Below are 23,418 nucleotides of genomic sequence, written 5' to 3' on the forward strand. Positions count from 1 at the left end.
GGTTTTTATCAAAATGGCAAATTTAAATTTGGGTCTACCCCTATTATTTGAATGTCTAAGGGGGTTATATCTAATAGACCCTTAATTAAATATGCAAAATTCAGGGGAGCTCTTTGCAAAAATATGAAATCACAAAGGACCTAAACGAAAATAACCCAAAGATGGCGATCCCTTTTCATCATTCTATATAATTTCTCATTTTCTCTCTTCTATATATTATCAACTATAAGGAGAGAGAAACAAAAACTTAGAGAGAGAGAGAGAATTGGAGATGGAGGACGAATCAGCTGATATGCAACTGGTTTTGATCCCATGGCCAGTGATGGGCCACGTCCAAATAATCGAGTTTGCCAAGCTCATCATCCACCGTCAAAACCTTCTTCCTCTTGGTATGTATATATTTTTCATTATATTCATAAATTAACTCATTTAGTTTGGTATTAATATTTAAGTTTCTTAGAATATTTTTTTAGCACTTAATATTTCTGTATATATTCCTATTTGAGCAAGAAATTGGTAGAAGATAAATCTAGGATTCGAGCCCTTCCTACCTACCTTAACTACTTCATTCGTTTTAAATTAATATCGTCGTTTAACTTTTCGGAATCATGCGTTAAAATAACTAATGAACATATACAAGTGTTCATTTTATATATTATATAACTGATTTTATGAATGTGTAATGAAATAACTTATAAGTAGTAAGTGCAAAAATGGAAACAAAAATAATTAATGCAATATTGTTATTCAAAAGTGAGAGATAATATGTAACCAAAAGAATAATTCAAAAGTCATGTATAGTTGATTTGAAATAAAGTTAATTAGTACTTCTTTATGAGTATGAGTAATAATTAACTTACTCAAATCCATAAACGAGGTGAGCTGGAAACAACTCATATTTGAATTAAGTTTGGCCCACCACAAAAAAAGTCCAAATGTTCCGGAGTTAGTTAATCCGGTACCAAAAGACGAAAACCTTCGCCCCGGGTCCCGACCCGAAAGAGTTAGTTAATCTTGTTGGAGTTTGTAGTATAATTTCCATAGAAGTTCAATTATTCACTATCTTGTTTTAAAAACAGGTAGAACTCTTTCAGTCACGGTGCTCGTGATCAAGCTCCCTGATTATATCGACACCGTGAGCAGCTCATTTGCCGACTCACTCTCTGCTTCCTCCTCCACCACTGATGCCGCCGCCAGCTCAGGCCTCAACTTCTTCCTCCTCCCAACAACCGATCCGATCCCGGCGGAATGGAGCAGCAGAAACCGCGGATACTTCATGCATAACCTCGTACAGAGCCAGAAATCAAATGTTTCGGATTTCCTCCGTTCTCGCCGGAGAAGAATCGCCGGCGTGGTGGTGGACATGTTGTGCACCACGATGATGGGGGTGGCGGAGGATGTCGGCCTCCCTAGCTATGTCTTCTTCACTTCTCCGGCGAGTTTCTTGGGTGCCATGCTCCATTGTCAGACCCTCCACGACCAGCAGAGCATGGACGTGGCCGAGCTGAGGAATGCGGATTCCGACGTACACATCCCGAGTTTCGCCAAACCGGTCCCACCTCAAGTCCTGTCTATGGTTCTTGTGGACAAGCAAATCTGGCTCGAGAGATTCCTTCACCACGCTCGAGACTACAGACGAGCCAAGGGCATAATCGTCAACACCTTCACCGAGCTAGAATCGCACGCGCTCGACTCGTTTTCACTTGACTCAGCATACGGGGATGGAGGCAATATCCCCCCGGTTTACCCCATAGGTCCAATTATGAATCATCATAGGCACAGCCGGTCGAGCCCCTCATCGGAAGTAATAATAATGGAATGGCTAGAGAAGCAACCACCGTCCTCGGTGGTGCTCCTCTGCTTTGGGAGCCAGGGGAGTCTGCACGAGGACCAGGTGCGCCAGCTGGCGGTAGGGCTCGAGCGGAGCGGACAACGCTTCATCTGGTCCCTCCGGCGACAGTCGCCGGAGGGCGAGGAGGCGAAGTTTCCGAGCGAGTACGGCGGCCACGACGCATTGAGAGGAGTTCTGCCAGACGGGTTCCTCGACAGGACGGCCGAAAAGGGGAAGGTGGTGGGGTGGGTCCCACAGCTGGAGTTGCTCTCGCACCGGTCGGTTGGGGGTTTCGTGTCGCACTGCGGATGGAACTCGGTGCTGGAGAGCCTGTGGTGCGGGGTGCCAATCGCTACGTGGCCGTTGCATGCGGAGCAGGAGATGAATGCGTTCCAGCTGGCGAGGGAGTTGGGATTGGCGGTGGTCATTACTCTGAGCTATGACGAGAGGAAGAGTGTGGTTATGGCGGCGGAAATCGAGAGGGGGATACGGGAATTGATGGAGGAGAGTGGCAGAGGGAGTGAGGTGAGGAAGAGAGTGGAAGAGATGAGTGAGAAGAGCAAGTTGAGTGTGGTGGAAGGTGGTGTTATATTTGGGTGTGTGTATTTTGAAATGGGAACGTACAAAATTTGGACAGAAGTTTGACAAGAAAAATGTAGTCGAGGCAAGAACTAGGTTCTTTCTCCTTAAGACAAATTTGCCCCGTGCAGTGCTCTCGGTTTATGGCAATTGTCTCCCAAGATACAACGACTATTTCAGTTCCAACAAAGCAGCACAACAATTATTGGAACACGGCGAACGAAACGACGTTTAGGACTTTATAAGACACGAAGAAAGGACTTGTTAATGCAACAATATGCAATGATATGTTATGACGAGAAGTGAATTCAATTAATGTATTGAATTCCATGTGAAATAATGAACTATTTCAAATGGTGGATTTTGGAATCTATTTATAGATTTTCAAAGGTTATGACCACAAGTCACAACTCTTAGGAAAATAATTTCATGAAAAGGTATCACACCTTTTCCCATTAATCACATACCTATTCAATTTAATAGGTGCTTAAACACCTCCATCTTTTTCAATGGTGGCATTTCACTTTATTATTTTCCACACTTAAATATTTTAAATGATCCATTAATTTATCATTCATCAAAAATTAATTTTGAGAATTTAAATTAAACCACTTAAATATTCAACAAAATTTGAGTCAAATACTCAAAATTTCCAACAATCCCCCACATGAATGAAATTAATGCATGCAGACACTTTCAAAGTCCAAGCGATTTGTTATTGCATCGGGAGAGGTAGCTTATGGCTTTGAACCTTCCTTAGTAAAATGTTGTCGGATTTACTTGTTGTTTAGTGAACGCGATGTCTTGAACTAATCAACTTTTGTGTAAACCAAGACAACAACACTTACACAATAACATCTCTAACGTCTTTTGTTCTCACGTTGTGTCCATTTCGGCCTTGGACCAATTCTTGGATTCATAAGTGTTTCATTGAAGCGGCCCTATACTTCACACTTAAATAGGTGATCTCCCATAAAGAATACCCTGCCGTATTCCACCTTAAAAGGTCATAGGAATCATTAAAAGTCACTAGACTTAACCTTACCACATTCGACAGGTAGCACTTGGATTTTAGGGAATGGTAGGAATTATTTCCAAGTGCTCGATTTGAATTTCCATAACTTAGTTGTCCCATTGAACCAAGATCTTGGGATCTCCAATCTACAAGGTTGGGTTACCATCATGGATTTTCGTTTGAGTTGTGGGTTTATAGACCCATTCCCATCACTAACTTGCACGTTTGATCTCTATTGATTCCTTCGTCAAGGATCAACCAAATTATCTCTTGACTTCGTAAAGTCAACGTTTATAATTTCACTAGAGATCAATTGCTAAATGGTGTAACGTCTACGATCGAGACTTTACCATTTCACATATTATTTGGTGCTCTTTTGTATAGCCAAGTGACTACTACAATTATTTTCAAGCACCAACTAAGTCCATCACATAATGTCCTCTAGAAAATTATGGAGTTATCCAACATTTTTCTTTAACTTCCAAGTTATGTCTCAAATTCCATAGTGAATCGAGTTATACATTTATTTTGAGGACTTCCACAGTACAAAATCATTTATGGACTTAGTATCTTAGTAACACATATCCAATTCGTATGAATTTACTTTTCAAGTTTAATTGGATATCTTCTTACATATAGGATTACCTACTTACTTGACTTGCTTAATGAGTCAATCAACATGTAGTTCATTAAACTACAATCTATTCAAGAATATTTTAGTTGAACCATTGTTCACCACTATTCTTTATAGTCTTATATTGATGAGTTCAATATGACTAGCATTGTCTCAACATAAAGAGACTCCAATAATTCATAAAATCCTTAGTGATTTTAATCTCAATAAGATTGCATAAATGGGACCATATTTTCCACATTGAAATCTTTTACTAATATTTCATTAGTTTTCATGATAGTACCATGATTACACCGCATGATTAACATGTCATTTACTCAAAAACATGTACTCTTATGTGCATTTATCACACACGTACTTTTCAAACTCGCCAAGTTTTAAAATATTTGACAACAATTCTTACCAACTGTGCAATTGCTTTAGAACTTATTTAAGTTCATACTATACGAGTTTCACTGATTTTCCTTTGTCTCAAAGACAATTAACCCCCAAGTGGACAATACTTCATTAATTGCCCGAGGTTCATTTTCTAACCCATAAATTAGAAAATCAAAATCAAACTGTTGATTTGGTTATTTATCACTTTATAAATTACCACTTGATCTCATAGAGAGATATATTTCTAACTAATCATTTACACTTAATAAAGTGTTTTAAATGTAGCTCATTGTCAATGATGGATGGTGACTTTTCACCTCCATATACATTAATTTCCCATTCACCCCTACTCGAGTTTGAGAAATTAAACACACTAGATGTATCTAGTCAAAGTGTAGTTTTTATTCCATAACTTCAAATGGAATCCACTTAAATTGTTTGTCAAACTTGGGGTCAAAATCCAATTTTTCAAACACATTTAATTTCAAAGACATTACATTTATTTGCATCAAGAATGACTATCTTGAGCACTTTCGTACTTAGCATATTCAATAAATATGCATTTCAACATTTTAAGGCTCTTTTGGTACATTTACCTTAGTCAAAACACCCCCACATTTCTATGGTCCAAAACCTTTATGTGGTAAAATAATGAGAAGTGGTGAGCCATAATCTCCCCCACAAATTCTAGCTTACTCTAGAATTATCAACATGGCTTTCTTACTCATTAACAGTTCGAGTATTTCATTTCTCAATACTTTCAACTGTGGTTGATAAGGACTAGAGATTTGATAAGTACAAAACTTGTCAAAAAATACTCCATATCATCCACGTCAATCACTTTGAATAACAATTTTTATTCATATACCATGATCATTCTCATTTAAATGCTTCTAAGGTCTCGTCTTTGTTACTTAACAAAGATGCATAATAAAATTTTGGTATAAATACCACAAAAGTAACAAATACTTTTCTCATAAATTGTACAATCTTTTAAATCACCAATGTGTGTTTATTTTGTCTTAATAGAACACACTATAAGAAACTTCTCAAAATACTCAAATCAAGAAAGTTCTTATCAAATTGTGACAGTTTGTACACAATTCAAATCTAGAGTTTAGAAACTCCTACCGTTCACAATATAGAAATATTGATCCAACGGTGCAATTGGCCACAATAATATCTCGTATAGAGATTGTTTGACATTTTCCGCAAGAAAAAACAACCATTGTTGTTTACAAATGGATCAGATGTTCAACACCATCAAATTTATTCATAAGGTATACTTATGTCTTATGAATACAATATCCAAAAGTCAAGACGATCCAATAGATCGATCATCTTCGATATTCTTTTAGATAACAACTGCTCAAATATTCATTTAGAAATTTAGCTTCTAGAGTTTCGATTGTATACCAATTTCAAATATTACATGCCTCTAATTGCACACACATACGAAATTATCATTTTAAAGATAAAAGTGCAACAACTTGATCTCAATATAATAAATATTGAGTTTAAACATAATAATATCACAAATAGCATGAATTATTTATGATATAACATAACATTTGGAACTAATCATGAGCTCATAAACATACATATATGCACATAATTATAATTAAATAATTCCAAATATTCACATGCATCATATAATATATGCATACAAAATACTTATATGTAAATAAGCATTTCAAAATTAACATGGAATAAATAATTTATTCGTACATTCAATAAACTATTATCCAATTAAATATCATTATGCATGCTGAAAATCATTTACATAATAGCATAGATATCCATATAATTTAATCACGTTTAATCACGTACTACAACATAATTTTCAATTCAAAAAATTATGCTTCAACAGACATATATTATATGCTTCTAATTCTATGTACTCATTGACATAGACATCATATAAATAATATAATATCATAAAAATATTATTATATGTTATTTCAAGTATGCGACAATACTACACCTCATAATATTATGCACTAATTTAATTTAAATTATGCATACGAATTTCAGCAAAATCTAATGCATATATCAAGAGTAGTCCAAGCATCTCAACATATCGAAATAACATTCAAAGTATCTATACATGCTTCAAACATTCAAGGTTTATCATGCTCTCATAAATAAAGTTATCATGTCAATTATAACCTATATTGCATTATTACTACGCCATAACATTATCATGCAACATAACCATGTTTCTATCTCATATAATACCATATTATTTATCATATAATATTATCGCTTAATTGCATGAGATACTATTTTATAAATGAAAAGGCGTACCCGGAATAATTATAAACGTACTCGGCAGTTTTGGCAGCACTGAAGAACTTAATCATATCTTTAGCATCCGATGTCCGATTTTGTTGATTCAATATGATCCGAACAGCCAACGAAATTTCCTACAACTTTTGTCTTTCACGAGTTTCTAGATTCGGATTGGATCATGATCAAATTAAGTCTCCAAGTCGAAGTATGTGTGCTGTGTAAAATTGCACCTACAATGGAACCATGGAAATATTAAATAATATTCATGAATCAATAATAATATAATACCTCATCATATTTAGGGTATGATTCCATCATTATTCTTCGATTCGGTCTTCTTTCACCAAAATTTCGTGCACCATAGTGTTAGAGACGTGTTGGTACGCTGGGGTTGCATCGCTTCACGAACGATTGCATTATTCATGAAAAAGTGTGTTGGCAGTTTTGACACCCTTTCGTGTTTTTGTCATAACTCCTCCGTATGAACTCCGATTTAGATGATTTAATATGTTCTGGAAAGAACACTTGATTTTCTGCAACTTTTGTGAAATGGCACTTTTACATATTCTGACTGTATCATCTCCGAAAATGGGCTGGAACATAGAGGTTGCGTTATGTCCGAAATTGACATTTTCCTCCAATTTGATTTCTTAACTTCTTGGATTTTGAGTAGAATATCTTCTTCTCCATCTCGAAAAATACAACAAAAAAAAGTTTGTCTTAAGATTGTTATATTTGGGTGTGTGTATTTTGAAATGGGAACGTACAAAATTTGGACAGAAGTTTGACAAGAAAAATGTAGTCGAGGCAAGAACTAGGTTCTTTCTCCTTAAGACAAATTTGCCCCGTGCAGTGCTCTCGGTTTATGGCAATTGTCTCCCAAGATACAACGACTATTTCAGTTCCAACAAAGCAGCACAACAATTATTGGAACACGGCGAACGAAACGACGTTTAGGACTTTATAAGACACGAAGAAAGGACTTGTTAATGCAACAATATGCAATGATATGTTATGACGAGAAGTGAATTCAATTAATGTATTGAATTCCATGTGAAATAATGAACTATTTCAAATGGTGGATTTTGGAATCTATTTATAGATTTTCAAAGGTTATGACCACAAGTCACAACTCTTAGGAAAATAATTTCATGAAAAGGTATCACACCTTTTCCCATTAATCACATACCTATTCAATTTAATAGGTGCTTAAACACCTCCATCTTTTTCAATGGTGGCATTTCACTTTATTATTTTCCACACTTAAATATTTTAAATGATCCATTAATTTATCATTCATCAAAAATTAATTTTGAGAATTTAAATTAAACCACTTAAATATTCAACAAAATTTGAGTCAAATACTCAAAATTTCCAACAGGTGGATCTTCTTACATTTCTCTCAACAGATTGATTCATAATGTGATGAGCAATGTTCATGTGCCCGAACAATGATTCAGTTACAATTAATCCGTCCATAGTTAACGTGTCGATTATGAGAATATGACACGGTCGACCAAGAGCATGTCTACTTTAAAAGTTATGAGCAGTTTGATGTGTACCTTGTATGGTTTATTTATTACTCACTCGGAGGGAGTTCGATGCTACACCGAGTTATTGTTAACCTTAAATGGGGTTAAATAACCTCCCACTTAAACACATGTACACGTGTATGTGTATTTTGATTACGTGCAGATCTACAGTTAACAATCACCATGTGTAAACTGTAAAACGGGTGTAGCATCTAATTTCCCCTCTCTCGGGTATGTCCATAGTATTTGAACACATAAAAGTGATTGGCCAAAAAGTCGAAGGAAATTGAAGTAACAAAAACAGAGGCGGCATTGATATAATAAGCTACTTTGAAACAAATTAATTAGGCAAAGTCCAATTAATTGGGCACTTACTCTAATACTACTACAACTACTAGTAATTATAATAAATACACAAAGGAGTAACCAAACCAACCCTCAAGAAACAATAAAAGAAAATTTTACAATAGATTAATTAGGATTTCTCTTTTGAGCTCTTTATCTTGATTTTTCTTCATTGCATCCCCACTCCATCATTCTCTTCAACTTCCAAAGGGGAACTCACATTTGCCGTACTCTATAAGGGCAGAAACGAGAAGTAAATATAAAATATAATAAGAGCCAAGTTTCCGTTTGCAACTATATAGTCTCTACTACTGTCATCGTGTCCAGTTTCAAACATTTTAGAACGAAAATATATTGATATGATCATGTGATAGAAAACATCATTCGAGTTTTTATATCATGCGTACTTCCGCGTAATACACACCTAACGTTGTACTTTCACATAGCATGCATACTCCCAATGTAGCATCTAGAAAGACATTATACTAGCATCCGAGTAATCATGGCAGCCTAAAACTCCATATCCGAAGACCCAATATATAGGATTAATGTCTTTATATAACACGCACCAAATCTCTAGATTTAGAAAGATAATGTAAACGGAAAAAAACGAATAACTATGTTCATTCTCATTTTGGCCCGAGGACACAATCGACTTTTAATTGTCAAATGCTACTACGCACACGTCTGCACCTAAAGGAGCAAACACTAGCTATATATTGGTGGTTAAAGACGCATATTTATTCACATGTGTGGATCTACACATAACAACCTACATAATCAAAAGCAACAATTAGAGAAAGAACACATAATTCGAAAAGATTTTTCAAAAATCTACGGCAAATTGCCAAAAGCATCGACGATTTTAAAAGAAATTGCCAAAGCACTAGTGTGTGTTCTTTTAAACTTGATGAACATTTAAAAGAACATATAGTCAGAAAATGTTAAAACTCTCTATTATTTTGTGTTATTTATAGTATATTGTTAATTTTTTTGGTTGTCCCTCAATCACGTGCTATACAATAACAAAATTTCCAGGTCAATTGTGGGCCTCCTCTTCATTCATGATACACCTCCCCACATGTTGCCCACTTCCCTCTAAAAGCCAATCTTTAACCTAGACTAAAACTTTATTATTATATAAAAAATAATAATATTATATGTACATAAATAAATAATTTATGAAAAAAATGAAATTATATATATATATGCACATACTGAATTATTAATGTACTGGTCTATCTGTCTAATTTGACTCTAAAATGGACCAAAATTATTGTGCACATTGTATTTTTGTTTGTTTGTGCTGGCCCGGCCCACTGAACTATTATTGTCAACATAAGTAAATGGCAGAAGGGTAAATAGTAAGAGTACTCACTGGGCTTTTGGGTAACAATATAAGCGGCCCCGCCAAAAAAGCAAGTCCCAATGGCACGTCCTTTCTTCTGGAAATAACTATTGAATGCAAATGAAGCGTGGGCCTCAAGTGTGTTAGGATCGAAACACGTGGACCCTGGTTGAATCGGATGGCAGTCAGCGCCTCCTTCCCCACACGCGTAATCTAGACCCTCCTGCAGCTTATCCTTCCCCGCCTCCTCCTTCGCCACGCACCACGTCTCCCCACTCGCCGTCGCCATCCTCTGCTCTCCGCCGCTCACCGGCGCCGTCTTGTCCCCTAACCCTCTCAGTCCCTCCGCCGTCAGCGGAATGTCGTACACCTTCTTCTGGTCTGGGTAGAATAGCCCGAAGTTCCTCTCCGACGTGGGCCCCACCTTCTTGTTCTCGTTGAATAGCGCGAAGAGGTAGACCGTTAGATCTGCTTTCGGCCGTAGGGGTGTCCCGCCGCCGCCGAGCACGCGCCGGACTAGATTCCCGTTGTAGGCGGCGGCGTTTTCCACGCTTGCGCCGACCTCATTTTTGTCCCCCTTTGACGGCCATCCGGTTTCGCTGACGATGACTGGTACGTCGTCGTATTTCAACGCCGACATTGCCGCAAAAACGGCGTCGATTTGGGCGTCGAAGAGGGAGAAGTACCTCAGCCCGTTGCCGGCGTCGACGACGCCGGGATTCTGCCGGAAAAGCGCGTAATCGAGTGGGATGACGTCGGCGTTGGACTCGTATGCGAAGAAGGGGTAGACATTGACCATGAGCGAGGATCCGGTTTTGCGGAGGAACTCGAGCATGGGTTTGAAAACCGGTTCGATCAAATTGGGCCGGAACGAACCGGCCGACGACGGGTACGAGTTCTGCAGAGCGCTGAGTGCGACGGGTGACGACACCTTTACGGCGGTGTGCAGGTTGTACTTGACGAGCGCTTGGTGGATGTTGTACATGGCCGGAATTAGGAAACCGGTGGTGTTGTGGCCGTCCACGAAGACCTCATTGCCGACGGCGATTGCTTCAATGGCGGTGGCGGGATGGTAGGCGGCGACATTTTTGAACACCCAGGAATAGGCGAAGGATGGGCGGCGGGCGGCGGAGGAGAGAAGCTCGTTGGGGAGATTGACGGTGACCTTAATACCCGAACCGGATAAGGCATGGAGAACAGCCGGGTCGGAGTCGTAGACCTTGACCCGATCCAAGCCCTGTGATTTCAGAAGCTGCACTACTTTTGTTGCCGATGGGAGATTGTTCGCTATTCTCCCGTAGTTCACTCCGATTGCGCCACCATCTACATTTTAATTATATATAATTCATAATAAAAAAATCAAAATTCATGAAGAATCTATCTGAATATGCAATTTCTCAAAATCAAATGCAACCTTCTCTCTCACACACAACACACACACTGTTAGTGTGAGAGAGAGAGAGAGGAAGGAGAAATAGTTACCTGCATTGGACGAGAAGAAGACGACGACCATGAGTAGAAGAAGCATTGGAATTTTGATAACCTCCATTTTCTCTTTCACTCTCTAAAATCCCCCCACTTTTCCTCTTTTTTTTTTTCTAATTTGCTCTAGAGAGAAAATATTCTAGAGAGAGAGAGTGAAGTGAAGAAGAGTGAAGAAGGGAAGAGAGAGTGTGGTTTGCTGTGAGGTGTGTGCAGTGTGCAGAGTGTGAGACCAAAATCGTATAATGGAGGTTTGGTTATTGAAGGGATCGAGGGATGTTTGTGGGTCCCATTTGCTCTACTTTTTGCACGTGGTCCCATTTTCTATGGGACCCACATTTAATCGACCGTTTCTAAATATTTTCAGGTATTTAATGGTGGTGTTGTACCAACGGTGGAGATGCTGTCCACGTGTTTTTTTCACCCTCGCGATTTGCATTCTGGCGTCAGAATTTTTGTTGACTTGTGGTTGGAAATGTCTTTGTCAGTTTTCTACTCCAACTTTAATGAATAATCAATCAATGTAATTTATTAGATTCTATTTTGCAGATAGATATTAATTTCGGTAAAATTCTTTATAGCTGAGAAATATTTATTTAGCTCTGTAAATTAACTATTTCATTAATTATTTTTAAATATTCAAATGATTTTAGTTCGTGTTTGATGGGTACTAGTTTGGCAAATATGAGTCGAGCTTTGGTTAACCGGTTGGGATTTGGATCAACGGAAAGGGTGAAGACAATCTACAAGAAAAGTTTGTATTTTGTGGATTTGATTATCTACGGTTCGCACGGCGGGAAGAGAAGGCTATGCGTCGCTAATATGTGCGCGTTAAGGATGACACCACCAAGATGGATGGCGAGCATATCAAAGTATATTCGAAACGGAAATTCCGAAAATATGTTTGTATGAGCAAGTAATATTTATGATGAATCTAGATCAAAATAAGAGACCTAAAGATTGAATATCTATCTTTAGGTCCACCGTCCACTATATATAATCTCTATATATAATCGTAAGGTTGATAATTAGGGTTACGAATACACATTAACAAAATGCATACTCATTCTTCCTAAATCGTCTTTTTGTTGTGTTCTAATTGTTAAGGTGTCTCTCTCGGCCCTAAATTCTGGTGTCAGCCAATCTTTGCGACGTATAAAAAAGACGTGTTTAGGAAGGATCATTGCGTGTGAAAAACTTGCACCACTAATATTCTATTAAAATAAATTAAAAGAGACACTGATATTTCTCTTAGTTAAAAGTTTATATGCTCAAATTAAGACTTTAGACTATTTTTCTAACATGTTCAAGAATAATTATCATTTACTTCATCATTTTAACGGAAATGCGATCAAACTTATCTAAGACAATATGATGAATTGAAAAAAAAAAAAAAAAAAAAAAAAAGAAGGAAGAAAACTCAGTGGGGATGTTTGTTTTTATTTCCAAAACTCATTTCCAGTTTTATACTATTCATAAAACCGAGATCATGTTTGTTTGACAATTTTATCCAGAAATTCCCATTTTTCTTATCAAATTTCTATTGAAAATACACTATTCATACTTTTTTCAATTTTCAAACCTACCAAAACCTACTAACTAACCTATATATTTTATTCAACCAACTCATTTCTCTCTCCTTCTATACATTACTCCTCATTAATATTCACACTCTCTCTCCTCTCTTTTCTCTCTCCTCATTAATATATACACTCTCTCTCCTCTCATTTCTCTCTCTTCATTAATATCTACATTCTCTCTCCTCCCAATTTCTCTTTCTTCTAATAATAATAATAATAACAACAACAACAATTAGGGGTGGGCATTCGGGTCGGGTTATTCGGGTATAACCCGACCCGGTCGGGTATTACCCGACCGGATCGGGTAATTTTTTACGTAACCGGGTTTTTCCCGGGTTCGGGTACCCGGTGATCCCAAACCGGGTCGGGTCCGGGTAATAGAAATTCTACCCGGGTACCCGATCGGGTACCCGGTTTAAAAAAAAAAAAATTTTTTTTTTATATATATATATATATATATATATATATATATATATATATATATATATATATATATATATATATATATATATATATATATATATGTCTGTAATACAGACTGTGTATATATATATATGTCTATGTTTGTATGTATATATATGTATATGTCTGTGTATATACATATATATATATATATATATAATATATGTATATCAGTATATGTATATGTCTATATATATATTAATATATATAATATATATGTATATCAGTATATGTATATGTATATTTCTATATATATATGTCTGTATATATATGTATATCTTAAGTAAATTTAGTTACTATTTATTTTTCAAAAGAAAAAAAAAAAAAAAAAGGAAAATAGCAAAACCCGAACCCGACCCGAACCCGACCCGAAATAACCGGGTACCCGGTTGCCGGGTACCCGGTTATCTCGGGTCGGGTTCGGGTAATTTTTTTTTTGCAAAAAACCCGAATAACCCGACCTGAATAACCCGAATAACCCGACCCGACCCGAATGCCCACCCCTAACAACAATAATAATAATGGTAATAATAATAATAATAATAATAATAATACCAATAAATAATAAAATAATAATAATAATAATAATAATAATAATAATTATTATTATTATTATTATTATTATTATTATTATTATTATTATTATTATTATTATTATTATTATTATTTTTAATATTTTTATTATTATTATTATTATTATTATTAAAAATAATATTCATTGTAGAAGTAGTAATAAGAATAATAATAGTAATAGTAATAATAATACTAATAAATAATAAAATAATAATAACTATAATAATTATAATAATATAAGAATATAAAAAAATAATAAAAAAATAAAATAATAATAATAATAATAATAGTAATAATCATCATCATCATCACTATCATCCTCCTCAATCATTATATTCTACTTTGCACGTACTTTCGTAGAGAAAATTCACCACAACCAAACATATTCTCATTTCTACACCTACATAAAACTAAAAATACATCTTCATCCAAACATATTCCCATTTTCTACACAAAAACCAATAATCTACTTTTCCCATTAGAAATTTTGAAAACTAGAAATTCATTTTGGAAACATAACCAAACATCCCCAGTATCTTTTAAATTACCTTATCCTTTCCTATAGCACATAGGATTTTTGTGATCCAACATTTTATAGGCCTCAAAGTGCGTGTTATTATTATTTTTTTTTTATAAATATTTGAAATAGTAATATACTTCCTCCGTTCCCTATTAAAAATTATTTTTTGCTATGCACAAGCAATGTTATCAGAATCGAACCGGACACAAAACCGGTTAGGTATTTGGGTCACGGTTGGACCGGTTCAACCGGGGTCAACCCGGGTTTTTTAATTTTTAATTATTTTATTAGTTTTATTAATTTTAATACTTAAAAAATTACTATTTTTATGTGTTTTAATGTTTTTACGTATTAAACCCATTTTTTCTTTTAATTTACTATACTCATTAAATATTGTATTTCTTATTAATTTAATTTTTTTCCACTTTTACTTTCTTTTTCCTAATCCACGACTTTCTTTCCCCCTTCCCCTAACACCTTCATCTTCGACTTTAAGCAGCAGCAACAGGCCTCTCTCTCTCTATCTCTCTCTCCCTCTCTCCCTCTTCTTCCTCTTAATCTCTCACTCTCTTTGAATCTGCATATTCTTCTCTCTTTTTCTCATTTTTTCCCTCTCCACTTCCGGCCTCGCACCACCTATTCCGGCCAACCGCCGCCCATATCTCCCAGATCCGCCCACCAAACGGCGTTCACCGCCAAGATCTCTTCACCACGTGCCGTTTTGAACAAAAACCGGGGTCTTCAACCGGTTTCCGGGTTTCGGGTTTTTGGCCGGTCAAACCGGGTTTTCGCTGTTGACCCCGGTTTTTGCTTTTCTTGGTTTTCAGCATCCAACCGGCCCGGTATATTCCCGGGTCGCGGTCGAACCGGTCGGACCGTCCGGTCCGGTCCGGTTCTGACAACCATGTGCACAAGTATTAAGAAGCTCAATAAATGTATCTTGATTTTAGGTAAAATATATTAAAAGGACTAAAATAACCTTAATTATTTAATGATATGATAAGAGAGAGTTAATACTTATAGTTGAATTAATAAAGTTAAAATAGGAAAAAAAAAATGCATTTAATGCAGTATTAGAAATCTAAAATGACAGATAATATGGAACAAAAATATTTTTAAAAAATAGACAGTTATTATGGAACAGAGGGAGTAGCTTTTAGCAAGAAATTCAAAATCGAATTATGTGAATGGATTGTTCTTAAATTTTAAGTTCTGGTAGGTCTAAGGTTAACTATTTTTTGCCATTGTTTGGTAATTTCTCGTATTTTTACACTAACAATTATTTTTTCAGTTTTAATAGGATTTTATAATATTTTTTATCACTACACACAAAATGACAGTAAACTATATAAATATGATAATAAATGTATTGTGATATTAAACTTTTGAAAATTGAGTATCTTAACAAAATATATAGCAATAAACTTATGAATGTCATCAACACAGAACTTCCCAAAATTGGCTGAAATAAAGTGAGTATTGATATACTATGGCAGTGATTTGTTACAAAGTGGATATTTTAATGTAATATGATGGAGAACTTTTGAAATTGAGTACATATATATTAGGCGAAAATTCAGTTTGCACCCCTGAATTATAAGCTATGTATTAAAGACTCCCTGAATTACAAAACGTAACAATTAGCCCCCTACCTTTTCTAGTCAAACGTTAAAAAAATAACTCTATTAATTTTGGGGTAAATTACTTATTTACCCTTATTAGTGTTATATATATATATTCTTGTTTACTTTTTTCTTTGCCCCAATATGAGTTCTTTAGGCATCTCTCCTTCCTCAAAATTGAGTTCGTCAAAAGACAAAAGAAGCTCATAAGTAAATAAAGGGGTAAATTCTATTTTCTTCTCTTGTACTTCGGCTCGATATCACTTTACTCCCTCCTATTATCGGTTGCATTGATTTGTCCCTCTGTACTTGAAAAATGGTCTCAATGTGGCCATGAGGCCCATGACCGTTAGTTTTTAGACCTTTGGCATTAAGACCGTTTGATCTAAGTCTGAAAATTACAAAAAAGTCACCCCTCCCAATTTAAATAATTAATAAAAAAAATTAAAAATTTAAAAATAAATTGTGGCTGGCGTCGTGGACTATGTTTTCTTGTTGCCTTAAATTTTTAATTTTTTTTGGTTTTATTTTTTTGTTTTTTAATAATTATTTAAACTGGGAGATGTGGCATTTTTGTAATTTCGGAGCTTAGATCAAACGCTGTTAATGTCAAATGTAAGACAACTAACGACGATGGCCACATTGATACAATTTTTCAAGTACAGAGGGCAAATCGATGCAATCGAGAGTAGAAGGGAAATAAAGTGATACCAAGACAACGTACAAGGAGTGAAAAGTGAAATTTACCCTAAATAAAATCCTAATTTTAGGCAATAAATTAATTATGAGATAAGTCTTAATTTTGGACAAAAGATGGATCTTCCTAGTATGGGGATGATCTTAATTTTACTGATCTTTTTTGACTGAATTTTGATGACTGTGGTGGAGACTCGTCGAGTTCACCACTGATGGCGTCGGTGTAGTGGAGATCCAACGAGTTCAAACTGGTGGCGATGTGGTGGAGATCCGGCGAGTTCACCACTGGTGATGGTGTGGTGGAGATCCGACGAGTTCACCTCTAGGGGTGGCAATCCAACTTCTTTTGCCAACTCCGACAAATTCACCGCTATACACAACAAAAGTAGACGGAGAAGATTGGCCATATATTTTGGGAGTTGAGATTGAATTCGTATAGGTTTTCCGCGGGGGTGTGTTTGTAAGCGATGAACATAAATGTTGATAATGGAGATGATGAGTACGTGAGACGAATTTTATTAACTAAATGAAAATATAAATTAAAATATTTTAGTAAACAACACAATAATACTATTCTCAAGCATAATAATATTATTGTACTAAACAATAATATTGACGTTTTTCACAAATTACTATGATGACTGGAGTTCACCACCGATCAACGGTAAGAAATAAAAATATATATATAAAAAATAGATAAAAAAATAAAGTCAACGTCGGAAACCAGCGTTTACAATCTATCTCTTGCGGAAAAAATAAACTAGAGACAAAAAAGTTTGAAAAGAAGAAAGAAAGAAAGTCAAAATTAGATTTTCGAGGTTATATTTGTGAAATTTGAGTTAAATTAAGTTTTACAATTAATAATTGGATTTAAAGGATTGTGGATAATTTTATCATAACTCAAATTAACAAAGGTTGGTGGTCATGAACCTTCTCATAAAAAATCCTAAGTGGAATATGGATAACTAATAGATATGCACAAGACAAAAACTAACCAAGTTTTCCTTGCAATTCATCAATTAAAATGTTACTTTTTGGTTGTAGCCATAATTGGTGAAGCAATTATAGACAAATCAAGCTGGCTTAATTTTTTTTTTTTGTAGAACTTCAGTCTAAATTTGTCAATGAGTTTCAAAAATATTAATTGAACTAAATTAATATTAAACGAAAGTAAGTTGAATGCTTTGTTATCATAGAGATCCATAATCAACTTATTTTCTTACAAATTTTATGTATTATGTTTAAATACTAATTTTGTACCAGTTTTAATAATTAGATGGCAAAATGGGGGGCAAAAAAAGTGAAAAATAACAACACTTTTTTCTTTGGTTATCTTTAAAAAATCAAGAAAGGTAACAACTCCTACATAAAAAAATTAAAAAGAACATTAAAGTGAATATATCAGTAATGGACAAAATATTATTCCAAAATGTTCAACATTTCACTTTCTTTTTACACCGAAAAGAAAAGTCTCCCTTTGCTACAAACTTTATTTTACTTTTTATCCCCAACTTTTTACTGATTTAGGAATAATATCATCACCCGTTTAATGTTTTGTTACTAGAATATTCATATCAAATGCCAAGATAATTACCATTTTGGTTTCTATATTATACATTTTTTTCTATATTGGTCCTTCAACTTCTTCTGGCACAAAATTGGTCATTAAATACCAGTTTTTTTTACAATTTTCGTCCACGTTTTAAGAAGTGCATTGCCACATGCCAGAAATAAGACCAAAATTAAAAAAAAATATGTATAATGTAGGGACCAAAAATTGTAATTATTCTTAAATGCCCAAACAATATACTTGTAATAAAAGGGTGGGTGGAGGTAATTATCCTTAAATAAAAGTAATGTTGCCAAATGTCCAAAATTCAATTTTATAGGTGGTTTGAGATTATAGCTTAAACGACTAAGGTGATGTTTGCAAACGCTTTTCCAAAGTGATTATGAGCTTTTTAACGTTTATTTATTTTGAAGTAAACCAGTTTTTTTAAAACTTCCATAATATGATATGCTAACACCACTCTCAATACCAAACAAAAGATGACTGAAAGTATAAAAAATAAGAATCTAAAACATGCATAAAAATACTTTAATCTCAGCCTTGTTGACATTGAAACATCTCCACCTTTTCCTATCCTTGATATACTTTTGTGACAAGCTAAAGGATGTTGAGAAGAACACGGCGTGTGATATCAAAGAACGGGTAAGAAAAAGTTAGCTCAAAAAGCGCCTGCATATTTAGAACACGACTCATTTCCTAAACAATGATCCCAATATCGAAAATACAATTTAAGATGAGAAATGCAAGGCCATGTTTTGACGCTACAGAGGCACCGATTTTCAATTAGTACATTCAGAATATAATGATACTCTTGGATTATGTTACAAGATTCTTCATAGTCTTTCGGACAGCTAACCTGCTAAAATTACGAATAATGGATAAAATCTCGGGAGAAAACTAAGAGTTGGGCTTACAAATATATATACGTTGAAAAAAAACTTCTGTGCATCTGCTCTTTGGTCTAGTAGTTTATCTACATATTGCACATCAAGCAAAACCCGGTCAGATACGTGGAACTCGTCAAACATTTCTAGCAGTGCTGTGCAACTGTGGCGGTCTCACGTTATGCTCGTCCTTAATTTCGTGCAAAACAAGAGTTATATATGAGATTATGAAACTGAAAGTTCACAAAGTAATGATTTACTTCAAAATAATTTGTTGCTAAAACTGACCTGAATGCCATAATTGAAAGGTGGTTGTCTAAAATCGAGATGGCCCTGAATAAATAGGATTAAAGAAAAATAGCTAAATGGTCATCAAAGATTTTACACGAAACTGAACCGCTCGAGACGAGACTGTAAGAAATATAAGATGTGATAGACTACACTACCATTCCAGACATGCTTTGTTGAGTCCCGTAAAAGCTATCATGGCTAGAAGCAAGAGAGTTCAATTGTCCCTACAATAAAAAGTCACAGACGACATTTATTCCAATCATTTATTTAAGGCGTAAATAAATAGGTTCAAAAGAAAGTCGGGATGACACACCAGCCCCGGCATAGTCTGTTGACCGACAAAGTAAGCATCATTCGGTGGCTCCATCAAATTTAACTGGATCAATCATAAGTAAGGGCTCAGTTATAAATTTTAATGTATCATCATTTTTAGGTATCGTTATCACACAAATCCATACCAGTCCATGCACATTTGGTTGCGATCCATAGTATCCGTTTAAGGGAATTCCCTCCGAGCTCAGATGTTCCTGTGGGGACGAAAAAATATTATTTAAATTTTAGCTCTTTGAAAAACTTAAAATAATAAATCAAATTAATTCCTTTCTAGCATATCAGAATCTCCCAAATCATGCCGATAGTTTGGTGATCATTGTGAGAGCTGAAAGGAAAAAGGTAAAACTCGATGTAATCTATACAAAATTTTATCGCCATAACTAACCATTTGTTGTAAACTGTCTTGTGTGTCAATACCAACTGCTTCTGGCTCTGGCTGTAACTGAGAAAGAAACATAACTCAACAATTCTTTAGGGGGCCAAAGATGTCCATAAAATGAACAAAAATATTGAAAAACGAGTTTACGCGCATTGAACCTTTCTTTTCTTGTTTGTGTTCTTCTTCTTGTTTGTTTTGGTAGCTTGGAGAACCTGGTTCTCCTCTTCGGTAGAACGAAGTGCAACGGAGTTATTACTACTACATTCTATGGCAGTTCTGTTATTAATATTCACACTGCTCTTCAGAGCTTCAACTAAAGCACGGCAAGCAATATGGTAATTCTCTTCAGACAAGGAACCTTCTTCTCCCAAGTCGATAGCACGCTTGCACAGATCATTGTACCTCTGCACCCTAGTTTGGATTCTTTCAGTTCCATCTACCACTGCTTGCCGGTTTTTTGCATCTTTTGTCCATCTCTTGAGGATATATTGCGACGGGATACTAGAAAGACCGCATATTTGGAGGACAATCATCGAATGTCTGCACAGAAAACCTTTATATTCAAACATTAGACATGAACAAGAAACCTCAGACTTTGCTTCGTTCCATGTAACCACAAACTTTTCAGTTTTCTCACAGTCGTCAACCCGAAAAACAACATTGCCTCCATTTTCCTTCTCCTTCTTGGGATGGCATCCTACCACACCCAAGACTTCAATTTGGAATTTTCTGAAAATTGCGTGCGTGTAAATCGTCGACATCTGCTTTTCCCAAGGAGAAGGTGATTTAAGTGCTGGCTGTTTGTGCCATGTATCAAAGTCCGCCATGTCTTCCTCTTCGTACCTATTCTGAAGTATTGCACCGTATTGTCTCACAAACTCTTTCAAATTTATTTTTTTGTGAATGTATTTGTCGAAGACGGAGTTCACACTCTCAGATCGCTGAGATGTGGATAGCCCAGCCAAAAACGTGTCCCTCATGAAGGTGGGAACCCATTTTTTGCGGTCGACATACAGTGAATGAATCCATTCATTTTCTTGTAATTCAAATCGGCTGACCATCTTCCACCACCTCATGTCAAACTCTTCGTCTGTCAAAGATTTGAATATACACTTGTTGAATTTTTTCATAAAATTCTCATGTTGTCTGAGTACATGACCAAGAGTTTCAGGTAGCCTTTCCAATATATGCCAAAGAGCAAAGCAATGGTACGAGTACGGGAAAACTTCTTCCATAGCTGATTTCAACTGTTTATCTTGATCACTGATTATAGCTTTCGGAGCTTGCCCACCCATTGCTCTGAGCCATGTCTTCATTAACCAAACAAACGTTGGTTTAGTTTCATCGGCTAATAACGCACATCCAAGCAGCATAGGCTGGAAATGATTGTTCACCCCGAGGAACAGAGCAATAGGCATCTTCTCGTTGCTTTTAACATAACTAGTATCGAAGAAAACCACATCACTGAAGCTTATATAATCTTTCCTGCTTTTCGCATCAACCCAGAACAAGTTCCTCACACGCTGATCTTCATTCAAATCAATTGCATAAAAGAAGGAAGGTTTCTCTTTCTGGATTTGCACAAAATACTCGAGCATAACTTGGGCATCCCCTTCTTCTAATGCCAAGTAACGGCCTCTGTCGAACTGGTGCTCAAACTCATTCTTGCTGAGGCAAGAACTTGTACTACCACCGGATTGTCTAGACATCTCGACATACATTTTTCTTGTCCGCTCACTAACCGCGTGTAGGATATCTATATTATTCTTTTCAGCTAATTTTATGTTCCTATGGATACGAAAATGATAAGCCAAGGCAGGCAAAAGCTCGTGATTGTGCTCCTTAACAAATTCGTGAATATACCATTTCCCTTCTCGTTTTCTCTTCACGTGCATACTAGCTTTGCAATCTGTCTTTTTTACACCCGGCCTTCTACTAACGCCACTCTCTGATTCTGGTGTGACACCATATCTTGAACAAGCGAATTTGGCGTCGATGAATTCTTTGGTTTTCTTTGAACGACGGCTGTTTTTGATAGAGGTGGTGAACCCCATAGACTTTGCATACTCCTGATAAAAAGAATATGCTGCCTCGTGGGATTCAAATTCAATGCCATCGTGCGGTTCGAAATTGTCGCCATCAATCCCCAAATGATCTCTTTTCGGACAGATGCTGATCTGGCCATCCCTAGTTTCTGCAGCATCTACAACATCAACCATATTCAGACCGATCCCTTCTTCACCACCTTCCACATTGTCCTCTAAATCCACCATAGCATCTGCAGTATTTCAGAACCAGTGCTTCCGAGTTTCATTAAAATTACAACTAGTACAACAAACTACATTTTTTTCCCTGTATATTATGCAATCATGTACAGAACCAAGAGTACGAAGCGTTTGTGCCCACCGTAAAACTACATAGAATTTCAATTATCCTTCAAAATTAAAACATGATATCATAAACATAATAAAAAATACATAGATGCTTACAATATATAAACTATATATACATATATACTATATATACATATATACCACAAAATAGCTGTCTTTCTATGCTTCTATTTGCTTTCAACGAAAATTGCCAGAAATTCATGTATCAGTAACTGATCCAATAACTAAATAAGAAAATTTTCCATATTCAAACGTTCATAAATCCTTGAAAGGTGAATACAAGGCTAGGAAATTCGGAAATTCAGCACACAAAAAAAAATTCCAAAGCAGACGGAATTGAATTCAAGAAAAAAACAAGAGCGCGTACCGATTTTTTGGAGCTATATTTGTAGAAATTCATTCTGGGGCACCTTCGCCAACATGTATGGTAGCAATTTCTCAAGGGTTTTTCAGTGTGAAATTCGTTTTCAAAGAAAAATAAGGGGTAAAATGAAACTAAAAGATTGAAAAGGGGAAGTTTTACAAAATTATGTATATTCCACGATGACCCCCCATCTAATCGTATTTCTGATTTAACGCCCAAACTTTTGTGTTATTTGTTATTGGTCTTCTTAACTTCTGGGAAAATTTGCATAAATTCGCTCAATTAGACCTCAAAATATTTTCGGAACATTTAATT

At 35.6% G+C, this 23,418-nt stretch overlaps 3 protein-coding genes across 4 annotated transcripts; 1 reads left to right on the top strand and 2 right to left on the bottom strand.

Moving 5' to 3' along the window:
• Positions 1 to 178: 178 nt before the first annotated feature.
• On the top strand, positions 179 to 8,348 carry LOC105951268 (anthocyanidin 3-O-glucosyltransferase 2). Its single transcript, XM_088821975.1, has 3 exons — positions 179 to 389; positions 1,080 to 2,411; positions 8,111 to 8,348. The coding sequence occupies exons 1-3, from the start codon at positions 272 to 274 to the stop codon at positions 8,182 to 8,184; spliced, it is 1,524 nt and encodes a 507-aa protein (XP_088678101.1). The 5' UTR covers positions 179 to 271; the 3' UTR covers positions 8,185 to 8,348.
• A 205-nt stretch (positions 8,349 to 8,553) lies between these two features.
• On the bottom strand, positions 8,554 to 11,695 carry LOC105951270 (glucan endo-1,3-beta-glucosidase 3). The gene is made up of 3 exons (XM_012974670.2): positions 11,437 to 11,695; positions 9,985 to 11,277; positions 8,554 to 8,838 (listed from the first exon to the last, which is right to left on the bottom strand). Exons 1-3 carry the CDS (start codon positions 11,501 to 11,503, stop codon positions 8,804 to 8,806), a joined length of 1,395 nt encoding a protein of 464 aa, XP_012830124.2. The 5' UTR covers positions 11,504 to 11,695; the 3' UTR covers positions 8,554 to 8,803.
• A 7,540-nt stretch (positions 11,696 to 19,235) lies between these two features.
• On the bottom strand, positions 19,236 to 23,418 carry FAR1 (FRS (FAR1 Related Sequences) transcription factor family). Of its 2 annotated transcripts, none has more exons than XM_012974672.2 (8): positions 23,107 to 23,418; positions 20,505 to 22,624; positions 20,353 to 20,403; positions 20,093 to 20,161; positions 19,948 to 20,010; positions 19,790 to 19,858; positions 19,632 to 19,676; positions 19,236 to 19,533 (listed from the first exon to the last, which is right to left on the bottom strand). In XM_012974672.2, exons 2-8 carry the CDS (start codon positions 22,617 to 22,619, stop codon positions 19,480 to 19,482), a joined length of 2,466 nt encoding a protein of 821 aa, XP_012830126.2. In that variant the 5' UTR covers positions 22,620 to 22,624; positions 23,107 to 23,418; the 3' UTR covers positions 19,236 to 19,479. The 2 variants fall into 2 exon arrangements, with proteins under 2 accessions (XP_012830126.2, XP_012830125.2); XM_012974671.2 differs by having other exon boundaries at positions 20,353 to 20,409.

Source organism: Erythranthe guttata, chromosome 8, assembly GCF_056151865.1.
Source record: "Erythranthe guttata isolate IM_541 chromosome 8, IM_541, whole genome shotgun sequence".
NCBI classification, from domain to species: Eukaryota; Viridiplantae; Streptophyta; class Magnoliopsida; order Lamiales; family Phrymaceae; genus Erythranthe; species Erythranthe guttata.